Genomic DNA, 12,074 nt, shown 5'->3' on the forward strand with positions numbered 1-12,074 from the left:
AAGGCGGTATGAGGTGAGAACAGGCGGTGAAATCAGGCCTCGCAGCCAAACCGCAGCTCGCGAATGGTCACGTGAACACGCGAAAAGTCGCGCATGGGTGCATGGCATCGGAAGCCGTCCGCCGAGCGGTCTAAAGCATTCCGGGCTCAGATGATCTTTTTAAATGCCACTACTAGATTGAACTTGGCTTTTGATAGCTTGAGGTTCACCCCACGATGTCCTAGTCAACATCATATGCAACATCAAGAGGCTCGATCGGGCCCCTTGCTGCATCACACATCAATGTGATGGATTTACATCATCCTTCTGATGAAGGAGCCAAGAGGGACAAGGATGACCTAGAAGTACCTCATATGGACTGTTCATTCTCTTCTACAAGTGGAATCGTTGGCATCTTTTGGTTATTGATTGGATTCATGTGAATCTGTTTAAATCAATCGACTGATTCGCAGTTGAGGCAGACCTAGACGTTTTCAAGAATCGTTCTGCCTGAAGGCGAAGAACACATAAATCAATATGATTTGGGCAAATAAAAACATAAAAGTTCCGGGGATTCAAATAGTGGCACCAGACGAGCAACATATTAGATAATTCGAACCAGATCCCTGAATAACGAGGGTGATTCAAATCAGATTGAAAGGAGCAACATCAAAGCTAACAATAGATGCTCGCCTCGATATTCCCGCTAGGCTGCTCTCAGTTAATGCCGGCTTCTTACAGCAAAGCAGCAGCGCCAAGGAACACCGCAGCAACAAAGGTGGTGGCGGAGAACTGGCGGTCGGACGAAGCGGCGTTGAAGGTGGAAGTAGGGGACGCGGCGGCACCAGACTCAGAGGCGGTGCCAGTGCTGACTCCCGAGGTACCGGCGGCGGCGCTGGAGCCAGTGCCAGTGGCGACGACAGAGGAACCAGTTTGGGTGGCAGAGGACACAGCGGTTACGAAGCCAGTACCAGTAGAGCTCTCAGAAGTCCCGGTAGAGGTAGCGGTAGCGGTGGAAACATCTTCAGTGGCTATAAAGAAGGCAATAAGTCACCGATTCAATGATGTAACGTGATCTGGGGTATCTGTCAATCCTTACCGACTTTGTGACCGAGCTGGGCGCAGTTGCTGGCGAAGAACTTCAGGGAGGTCTCGCTATCGGCACAGTTCTTGGAGATGGCAGACTGGATCTTGCTGGCGCTGGAGCCACAAATAGTCTTCGAATCGGCTGGGTTGGCTTGGTTGCTAGATTGTCATCAGCTCGGGACTCCACTGGACATTCCTTCCATTCCTTCGAACATACCCGATGATCTTGAGAACACAGGCCGGGGTCTGCGCGGCAATCACAACGTTAGCCAAAGCCACAATGGCAATGGCAAAGATGGACTTGTTGAAGAGCATGATGAAAGATGGGAGATCGGTGACCGGGAAATTGGAAATGTTTCAAGGATTGGATTCAAGATCGCACAGCGAGTCTGGAGTAAAAGAATGTGTGGGCTAAAGAGCGACTGTAGAGAGAGTGTGGGAAAAGTGAAAGACGACAAAGAGTGACGAAGTTGTAAGGAAAATAAGCTCAGGAAAACGGGGGGGAAAAGAGGGAAATCGGGTAACCGCAGTTTCATCACAATATGGAAGCCACGATGGGGGTCAGGGTCTGTTACATTACATTAAGGGTCTTACAGAGATGTACCCCTATTACTGTTTGCCCCATATTAAGTATACTTTACAGTACTTGTTATATTAATACAGATATTTCTGGTTCCATGTTTTGTGGCACGTCGGCTCCCAAAGCGGCTTAGCGTCAGGAACCTTTCCCCCGGACACAGGGGAAGAAGCCCTATCAGTTCGTCCGCGTGAGCGAATATATGATACTTGTGAGACTCAAGAGTTATCTTAGGGGTGGTATTCTGTAACATACTAGGTAAGACAACGGTTTTTATATTCTCTTAATTTCATATTTAGTGGCCGATCCAGATGAGGATTGGAGGGCTTCTAGCTCTATTAATAGCTCTAGCCGCCTCCCGAGGTCTACAACATAGATGAACCACAGCAAATTAACAAAAGGCAACCTTCCAATCTTGGGAAACAGGGAGATGTACTAATTTGGTGGAACAATCTCCCTCAATTAGAGACTAGCTTTCCACTAACTTACTTAAATCTTGGGCGTCTATATATGGTATGGGATATACTATTATCTCACAGCGCAGGGTGATTACTCGGTGACCACCTACCTAGGTAGGTAGGTAATTGTACTTAGTAACTAAGCAGCCAGATGACCCATACCTATATCGTATTTTACTATGAGCCGGCCACTGTGACAACCTGCCCCTGGCCTGGCGAGTTACAAACTAGGCCAAAAGACCACTATATATGAGCAATCACGCTCAGATAGACCAGGGTCCGATATATATAGTGCATGACACGACAGCCACCCAATTTAACCTATTGAATTAAAATGCATATATCTCAACCAAAACGCTATCAAATTAATTCAACTAAGCTGATTTATCTACCTGGGGTGCATTTATTGGTTCTATACCACATATTGGTATGCTGGGGTTAGGGGTAGACCTCAACTCCCACGGGACCCAAGTATTTTTAATCATGCTCATCGAACATTTCTCATTGGGGACGCATTCGCATGGCCACTAGATTGCGAAACTTGCATCTGGCTCAGCATCCCGGGTACCTGCGATCCAGCCAATTGCCGCGAGTCACCCGTCTCCGAATTATAGGGTTTCTACCTTTTTGCGCTTTCAACATAGCCCTTGGATTTTCACGCAGGATAAGAGTGGATGAGTCTTAAGGAAAAGAGGGAACCCAAGTTGGTATTCAAGATAAAGTAGCTACCTATGGAGAGCTGGCTCGAACAAGCTATCGAACGATACCAAACATCAAAGCAATATCGCTACCAGTTTGTTCTGAATGACAGTTTTGCATCATTGCAAGGAGAGACGTCACCGGACACGAGGATCTACTATTGTTAGAACCGACATATTCAATCATTAGAAACACTCACATCGAAGTCTGTTCTCAACGGTTCCAGCTGTTGTTGAAAGTCGAGATTCCTCTGCCCTCATTGTCATTCTGCAGCTGGAAGATAAGCTTGTTCATGAACTGTGGAGCCTCATTGCCCGCAGCAGTGCTTCTTCCAAGGTTCAGCTTGTTCCTATCAAACACGTAGAAATCCTCGGAGACACGCCAAAGAACATTTTCGGCGACTCGTCCTCTAACCGCCTCATACCACTCATTGAGGACACCAGGAGAAGGTGCGATAATCACGTAACGCCATGACCAATCGTCGTTGCTCTGTTGTTACAATTAGCGGTGGTCCCTTAAAAAACACACCAAAATACCCGCTTGCTCTTACGTTCTTTGCGTAGGCGTAGTACACCATGATTGTGTATCACTTTCTGGGAGTCTGTGATTTAAAGGAGGTAGGCAAATGATCTGATAATTGAGGCTCGGTTTCTTCCTAATGGCCTTGTTGAATGGAAATGATATTTGCTCGAGGGTTTCAACGCCTTTTATAACTTATTCTCTGTAGAGCAAACGGGTCAAAACGGAGACATGGTGGAGATGCTTTAGGCATGAATGCAGGAATATGTGATACGTAGACAACATGGAGAAGGGGACATGCACATGCATACACGAGTCCGTCATGCACGAGCACTGTGCCTCTTATGCCAGTAGGGGTCTACTGTCGAGTTTTCAGCTAGCCTACTCCCACCCCCGGGTACTTAGGTAATCCTTTCTGTACTCGGCTAGAAGGGAGGTAGCTTATACCCGGTTCTTGCCAAGCAACCCAACCCCCCTGCGGGTGTTGGGTTACCACACACTAATACAAACTCTTGCCTAATACAAATTTTACACCACCCACCATTTTTACTACCATTTTATACCCTACAAATATGCCTGAAAAAAACCCAGATTTAGAGAGATCATTGGCAAATGCCCTATCTGCATGGCATACTAGAAAAAAACCAAAAATAGCACCATTAGCGCGAGAATTCGGCGTTCCCTACACCTAGTTCTATAACCGCATTCACGGTCGGGGTTCTCGTTCGACGCGCCATACCACTAATTCAGTCTTAAATTCGGATTAAGAGCAAGTATTAATTAGCTAGATCACTATACTAGATGATGCTTACTCTCCGCCTACCGCTAAGATGATAGAAGGGTATATAAATTCGATGATTCTACGCGAAGACGCGTCGCGTTCGCCGGTAGATAAGAACTAGGTATACCGGTTTTTAAAACGTATCCTACCTATCTATAACCTTCATTTTATAAAACAAAAACTAAAGGAAAAGAAGAGAATAGAGGCCGAAGATCTTAGTTATCTTACTATTTAGTATAAATATTTAAACTAGTATATTAAGAGCAATCAACTAAGGCTACGGGATATCTATAACTTTAACAAAACTAGCTTCTAAATTGGCTAAGGAAAGCCTCAAAAGGTCGTTTTAAAAAGCTAGAATCTATATTTACTAAATAGAGGTATTACGGAAGGTATTACCGGTATTAAATATATTACTACCGACGGTTAGAAGATAGTACCTTAATTCCTAGTTCGGGGTAAATTTTATATAGAGAATTAGTATAAAGATACTAACCTTCCTACGGATTATACCCTAGTAACTACGCCTAATAGCTATACTACCGATCAAACTACTATTTAATAGCTTAAGGCCTTTGATTTAGCTATAAAAGACCGGACTACTCGGGGTAGTAAACGGCTTTTGTTAATAGATAACTATAGTTCCTACCGGATCCCGGAATTTATTACCTTTATAGCGGAAAATAGTATTATTCCCTACTATTTTATACCCTATATAACCTATCTATACTAACCGCTAGATAGTAAGCCTTTTCTTACTTTAAAATATTGCTACTAATCGAATAATAATATTGTTGTTTAATAGGGTAGTTCGGTAGACCGTAAAACGGACTTTTTCCGGGAGATTATTTCCGTCCGTGATACCCTTATAACTAGAGTAATTAAGTCGGGATTTGTTTATTATAGTATTTCCCTATTTAACTATACAATAGTGCTTAATCCGCTTAAAAAAGAAGTAGATTATAGTGATAATCTAGTTATCTTTAGTAAAGATAATAGATTAGAGGTAGATTTTCCTAGCTCTATTACTAATTCACTACCCCGCGATATCTCTCGTATAAACGAGAGTACTCGTAAATTGGAGGTAGATATAGAATTACTAGATAGCGAGCTTTATATAGCTATTCGATACCGAGTAAGGCTATTATATCGAAGTGCGCGGATTTCGGTAGAGCTTGCTATCTAGCTTACTAAGGATAATACTACTCTTCTACGCCATAAAGTCCACCGGGATACCCGGATTACTAAACGGCAGATCAATTTAGGGGGCCCCCTAACCGCCGGTGATACAAATCGAATGATCCGGGCGCGTGAATCAAAGGAGTAGGCCTAAGAAGATAGGCGGTTGAAAAAGCAGGGTCGGAAGCAAGCAATTGCAGAGGACATACCGATACTAGGACCCCGTTTTATACCATAGATGCCGCCTATAGATGATGAACCTACTATTTAACTTTTTTCTTATATTTTTACCTGATTTTATTAGGCGTTATGTGGTGGGAAAAATATAAAAACATTTGATGCGTTCTTTGAAATTTGTATTAGGCAAGAGTTTGTATTAGTGTGTGGTAACCCAACACCCGCAGGGGGGTTGGGTTGCTTGGCAAGAACCGGGTAGAGCAAAAGAAAATATTCACGAGTTAGAGTAAATTTTCTTGTTTACTTTACTAATGATATTATCAGATGTCACGCAAGTACATTTTCTCCACACCAGGAATGTGATAATGAGCATGAGCAACCCACATAGACTTTTGACCCACTTACTTTGACGATTTCTGCCATGATGGACTAGTTCATGTTCCGATGTTGACTTCGAGAGTCTTGTAACCGTCATATTACAGAGAGTTTATATAACCAAGCCTTTGTTTATCACACCTTTCTGTTAACCGTGTTCGATGGAACTAGGTTCTTTGACATCAAAAAACTGTGTAACAAAGATGATATTTTATACGTTGTATGCCCATTGATCTTCAGTTAGCCTTGAAGCAGGCGCAAACGTGAAACCTTTGTTGCCGATCACTCAGCCAGCCACCTCTAGCACACAATATATCATGACATATGACGGCAAATAAGCCTATCATGCTCAGGTGTAGGACATCTCGCCATGTTACGGACGTTATATGTGACCTATCGAATGTCTTTTTTAAGGTATCAGGCATACTAATTACACACCCTTCTCGCTACTCTCCCGAGGTCTTTATCATTATTTACGTCGAAAGCTTTGTACACATCTACCAATCTAGGATTACCATGTACAACAAAGAATATTCTCCCCTCGGCCCCCAAATCCCATCACATCTAGTCCCTAATGTAGGATAACGCGGAGAGCCATAAGCCTTTAAGGTTGTTTTCACAATTTCCATGGGTACATGTATATGCCCAGTAACTATCCATCTATGCATGACAAATTAGGCTGATAAATGGATACAAATACAACTAGGTGCATGGTTGTTGGGGGCGAAGATGAGATCAGATTGAAAGACTACCGGATGGGGCAATATATACACAGATCCTATATTGGGCAATAGTCCCCTTTCAATGTCCTTCTAAGATGGTATATGAATCACACTAAGATATCTTATGTCGAGTTGGGAAGGGCACAAAAATCTAGCGGTATAGTTCCCTATACACTAGAGCCCTATATTGCTAGATTTTGTGCCGTTCTCAATTCGTCCTGTTTTTTTGTCCTTAGCCTACCGTTCGTTTCGCGCTCGCTAAATTGTTTTATTTTGGGAATTGATATACTGACACCCCCTTTCAGTAACTCAAGGGTATCCCACATATAGACCTAGATATTAATCGAATTAATCAGCTTCCAAGGTTCTTATCACATCTTAGCTATGGTATTTATGTACCGTTGCAATGACAGCCCTGCAGTTCAAAGCCTTGTTCTTATATGGAAACGTAAAACGAAATTGGAATACTCATATCAACATAGTATTAACTCTATACATCATAGGACTTCGTCAATATCAACAAATTGCCCACTCGTCATAACTTCTCCCAAACAGGATCAAAAATACTCGAAACAACCTCCTGCACCGGCAACCTTTGATCCACAATCTCCCTCCCATTAACCAAATCATTCTCCCTGGCCCTCTTATCCGCTTCAACCTCATCCCTCGCAATCCCCGCCTTAACATGTCTAACCACCAACCTCTTCCTCGCAACCTCAAAATCAACATCCACAAACCAAAGCTCATCCATCAACGCAGCAGCCGTCTTCCACGGCTCCCGATCCAAGCTTAGATAATTCCCTTCAAAAAACAGCACCCGACAACTCGCCGGAATGGCAATATCCCCATCAACAGGATCTTTAATAGCATGGTCAAAGCTCGGCGCGTAGAGAGTGCCTGTGCGAGCCGTAAGCGGCTCTCGCAGAGCCCGCACAAGCTCGAGAAACTTCTCGCCGTCAAAGGTAAATGCCGCGCCTCGGCGTGCCACCGCATGCACCGGGTCAGGCATGGCGGCTAGCTGTGCGCGCGTGAGATGGTACCCGTCCATTGGGAGGGCGATTGCTATCGGTGTTGGCGTTCTCGGGTTCTCCGAGGCGTAGATTTTGTTAATCCGCGCTGCCATCATTGTTGCTAGGCCTGTCTTGCCGGAGCCTGGGATGCCGCTGATGGCGATCATTAGACGCGCGTCGTCTGCTGTTGAGCAGAGTTTTGCTGGGGATTTTTTGTTAGTTCGACGTTGTCATGCGCGTTGGTGATGGGGTTTGAGAGAGCGTGGGGATGTGGCAAAGGGCGTGTTTCAAGCCCTTGCTCTGCTTTGGTAGATGGGGGCTTTGCTTACCCCAGGTCTTGTTGACCAGTCGGTCTACCTGTTGATCCATGGTTGGCTAGTGAGGTCACGCTGGGATCAAATGTGTATGATGGAAATATCCGAGGGAAGGATAGGCCCTGGATTGGTGGGGCTGCGCAAGGTGTGATGATACACTTCAGTGTTGCAAATTGACGTGTAGCAATATTCGAGATGGGTTCTAACTACTTTGTATGGTGAACATGTGGTTATTTGCCTCTTTGGGTTGTTGGACTAAACATAACTTCTTCCCCGACGTATTGGCGGGGGCTCTTCAAGTGGGGACTGATGTACTCCGAAACATACGTCACTGAACTGGACAGGTACACAGAGTAAATATCTTCAATTGACTTGACTTGTATTTGTTTTATGTTATTTAGTTGTTTAGTTGTTTATTGTTCATCCTCCAAGCCATAAAAGAACCAAAATATCTGAGAATACAAAAATGTCTAAAAGGTCAGCTTGACGAAAGATAACACTGAAGAGGCCCAGAGTCCGTTAATGTCCGTTTGTTCACTGATAATCGACAATTAAGTAAATTGGAAACAAAATAAAATATGGAGACAAGAATGTTAAGATCACAAGACACCCTTAAAGGACGTGTCAACGCCGTCGCAGAATCAAACCAAAAAGATATGCTATGTAAAATCCGCCAAAGAAACGCCATTGCCGATATCGCCAACATCTCCAGTATCAGATCGCATATCATTCAGTATCGCCTCCTCGGAAGCTGTGTTCAATTGTCGCGGTTGGGTCGAGAAGCGCCCTCGGTGTCCGTGGAGTCCATGCTCGCACTGAGACCACGGTCGAGAGTGCGTGCAAGGCCGGCCGCGGCCCACCAGTCGTCGGGAATATCCTCACGGCGGGCAAGCCGATCCAAGATGACCTGCATGTGGTGGAGGTCATCATTTTGGTGGTGACGGTCGGAGAGGGAGGGGTTTTGGCGGCGGCTGTCAGAGAAACCCAGAACACTTGCAGGAATTACCACGGGAACAGGAGGATGGTTGCTCATCGTCGAATTCTGATCGGGATGACGGCTTATTCGTCCCATGAATTCTTGGAAAGTAGAGGGAGCATCCTCATCATCGGAAGAAGAGAAGTCGCAAGGGTTGAGTTGGTCAGGATAAGGGTCAAGCCCAAAGTGAGCACGGGCAGCTTCCGCGGTCATCGGCTGCGTTAAGTTAACCGAGCTCCGAGGACGAGCATTGCGCGAAATATCCGGAGCAGCGGCAGATGTTGAGGTGAAAGACGTATCAGTCGATGGAAGAGTCGCATCAGGTGTAATGGTTGAGAGCAAAGTCTCCCACGCATCGGTTTCCCGCTCTGCGTCTGGACTAGGACTGCGCTGGCGATCCCCAAGCCCGTCCGCGACAGGGTCTCGGGTTGATCGGGGTTGTGTGGTGTTGTTGGACCGGTGTTCAGGTATCTCTGATGGGAATAAGGCGGCGCGGTCCCTGTTGTACCTTTCACGGATAGAGGGGAGACGAACGCCGCTGTCCGGAGTCGATGAAGCGCTGGTATGGTATGCGCGGGCGGGAGCGAAGTTGGGAGTCAATGAAGAGCTGGCTTGGGTATTTCTGGGCTGACCGTCCGTGCGACTGAGGAGCTCGGCCAAGGCTTGATCACGATGATTTATGAATATTTGGTTGGCTGTATCCGTCTGCTGGGGTGCACTCGCGGCGCGCGACTGAGCCCAGGCGACGAGGGTCTCGCGATCGGCCGGTTCTAGAGCTACTGCATTCTCGACAGGCCCATTTGGTGGTATGAAAGAAAAGCGCGGCACGCGTCTGGGTTCCGCCGTGCCTCGTCGGATCTCATCAATGATCTGCGAATGAAACGAAGCCAGGATATCGGCGCGGCGCACGCGAGAGCTACTGTGCCGTGATGGTCCTCGGCGAATCGACGATCGTGCAGTAGCTGATGGATCCTTTTCCAAAACAGATTTGGATGCTTCGGCCTTGGAAGGCTCACGCCACATACTGTCGATCAGAGTCAACAGTGTACGGCGAAGCAGTGGCGCATGCGATAACATCGCGCGCCAGCATAAGGACGGGATGACTTACGGGATACCCATTTTTAACTTTTTGAGCGGAAAGAAAGAAGAGAAAACCAAATGGTTGAAAAAGAAGGACAAGTAATGATCGAAAGGCAATTATGGGAACTAGTACGACACGACTTGCGATAACGGTGGAGATGGTTGATGGAGACGCGGAGATAGATTGGATTTTTAGAGAAACTCATGCCTGAGGCTGGGAGGTGGCTAAGGTGGCTAGAGTGGCTGGGTCACGTGCCTTTTGTTTAAGCATCTTTTAATAACAACCTTGGAATGTTTGTGCCATGTCTTTTTAGGAAACCAATATAGAGAGTCTCCTTTCAGACCCCCTGATTTAATTAACTGGATTAACTAGCAAATGTCTGAATCTTTTCTAGAACAACCCCTCATACTGTGATAAAGAACGAAGATAATTATGCCTGAGGCATGAATATATAGAATATCACGTGGGCTTGATCCTCCGATCACGGTAAGCGCTCCGACCTTTGGAGGTCCCCGGGTGAACTACCGTAGCCTACGCTCATCCTAGCTCCATTTTACTTGTTGGCAATGGAGCTTTGAAGTTCTGAAACTAGCCGTCATTGCCTGATCATTCGGTCAATAATGACAATTGACCTTGAACTTCCCATCACGCCACAGTCGGAGGAATGATCGAGTTAGGATTAAGCCGGGTCGCGAGTCTGCTCCAGCAGACTCCGCTCTCATGGAAGTCTATTCACATTGCTGGAACCAACGGTAAAGGATCTATCAGTGCCTACCTTTCCCATCTGCTGTCCACCGGCGGAGTGCGTTGTGGCCGTTTCACTTCCCCGCATTTAATTGATCGGTGGGACTGTATTACAATCGGAGAGAAAGTGGTCCAAGAATCCCTTTTCCGACAGATCGAAGCCCAAGTCAAACTACGAGACCAAACCCTAGGCATCGGTGCCTCCGAATTCGAGTTGTTGACCGCAACGGCGTTCGAGATATTCAACCATGAACAGGTCGAAGTTGGCGTGGTCGAGGTGGGCATGGGCGGCCGTCTAGATGCAACAAATGTCCTGAATAATGTTCTTGTCTCGGTCATTACAAAGATAGGGATGGACCACCAAGCTTTCCTCGGATCAACACTTGGGGGGATTGCTCGTGAGAAGGCGGGCATCCTCAAGCCTGGAGTCTCTTGCGTGGTAGACAATACAAACAGTCAGGAGGTAGTTGAAACTGTGAGGACTCATATTCAAGAACTGGGTATTGATTCCCTGTTTGTCTCTCCCGCAACAGTCTCTGAACAAATTCCGGAACTTGCACCCTATTTCCAGAAGCTTGATCTAGAGCCCCACCAACAAGAAAATATGTGCTGCGCAGTGTCTGCACTTCGTCTTGCCCTTTCTCAACTACGACCTCAGATGGATGCATTCTCGTTGCTTCCATATCTGGCTGATGTGACATGGCCGGGCCGTTTGCAAAACATTGTCATTCAGCCTTTGATTGCTCGCGCAGAGCCTATCCTGCTTGATGGTGCTCACAATACACAATCTGCTGAAGTTCTCGGCAAGTACGTGAACCGCAAAATGCGCATTGAAGGCCAACCCGTGACTTGGGTTGTTGCCGCGTCAAGTGGAAAGGATCTGGCTGGTGTGTTTGGTTCGATTATCCGGCCCGGAGACCGGGTCGCCACCGCCGAGTTTGGTCCCGTGGACGGAATGCCTTGGGTCCAGCCAACTAACGCCAAAGACCTCGCCTCTTCCATTCAAGCCATCCAAAACATTGGTCGGGTCCAGAGCTTTGAAGGAGATTTACTCCCCGCCCTTCAGTGGGCTAGTGAGCAATCTCAAGGGGGTCCCCTTGTCATTGCTGGTAGCTTGTATCTTGTTTCCGATGTGTTGCGGCTTCTCCGTGCCCAAAAATGATACCCTATATAGATCGATTGGATCTCCCCCGATCTATATCAGTAAATAATAGAACCATACGACAACAACAACAACCCTTTTATTTCTTTTTCCACCTCTTGTCCCTTCTAGTAAACGAAAGTTATATGTCAAGTGATTGTATTCTTCTTGGTTAAATAGCAAAAATTCCATCAAACTGGGTACTGTAGGGCTGATCGGCGATTGTCCAGCACAGCCTGCATGATGCGGCGGGTGG

The 12,074-nt window shown here is 46.2% G+C and overlaps 5 protein-coding genes across 5 annotated transcripts; 1 reads left to right on the top strand and 4 right to left on the bottom strand.

Moving 5' to 3' along the window:
* Positions 1–714: 714 nt before the first annotated feature.
* On the bottom strand, positions 715–1,380 carry N7516_005952 (putative GPI anchored cell wall protein; the record flags this gene model as incomplete). Its single annotated transcript, XM_057218672.1, has 3 exons — positions 715–1,010; positions 1,079–1,224; positions 1,283–1,380. The coding sequence occupies 3 exons, from the start codon at positions 1,378–1,380 to the stop codon at positions 715–717; spliced, it is 540 nt and encodes a 179-aa protein (XP_057072763.1).
* Positions 1,381–3,012: 1,632 nt separating this feature from the next.
* Positions 3,013–3,376, bottom strand: N7516_005953 (uncharacterized protein; the record flags this gene model as incomplete). The annotated part of the gene is made up of 2 exons (XM_057218673.1): positions 3,013–3,288; positions 3,350–3,376. The coding sequence occupies 2 exons, from the start codon at positions 3,374–3,376 to the stop codon at positions 3,013–3,015; spliced, it is 303 nt and encodes a 100-aa protein (XP_057072764.1).
* A 3,711-nt stretch (positions 3,377–7,087) lies between these two features.
* On the bottom strand, positions 7,088–7,931 carry N7516_005954 (kinase-related protein; the record flags this gene model as incomplete). Its single annotated transcript, XM_057218674.1, has 2 exons — positions 7,088–7,764; positions 7,892–7,931. The coding sequence occupies 2 exons, from the start codon at positions 7,929–7,931 to the stop codon at positions 7,088–7,090; spliced, it is 717 nt and encodes a 238-aa protein (XP_057072765.1).
* Positions 7,932–8,633: 702 nt separating this feature from the next.
* On the bottom strand, positions 8,634–9,971 carry N7516_005955 (uncharacterized protein; the record flags this gene model as incomplete). The annotated part of the gene is made up of 2 exons (XM_057218675.1): positions 8,634–9,876; positions 9,961–9,971. The coding sequence occupies 2 exons, from the start codon at positions 9,969–9,971 to the stop codon at positions 8,634–8,636; spliced, it is 1,254 nt and encodes a 417-aa protein (XP_057072766.1).
* Positions 9,972–10,597: 626 nt separating this feature from the next.
* Positions 10,598–11,839, top strand: N7516_005956 (dihydrofolate synthase; the record flags this gene model as incomplete). The annotated part of the gene is made up of 1 exon (XM_057218676.1): positions 10,598–11,839. The coding sequence occupies one exon, from the start codon at positions 10,598–10,600 to the stop codon at positions 11,837–11,839; it is 1,242 nt and encodes a 413-aa protein (XP_057072767.1).
* Positions 11,840–12,074: the final 235 nt, after the last annotated feature.

This window comes from Penicillium verrucosum (genome assembly GCF_028828655.1).
Source record: "Penicillium verrucosum strain IBT 35672 chromosome Unknown utg000002l_segment0_segment0, whole genome shotgun sequence".
NCBI lineage: Eukaryota > Fungi > Ascomycota > Eurotiomycetes > Eurotiales > Aspergillaceae > Penicillium > Penicillium verrucosum.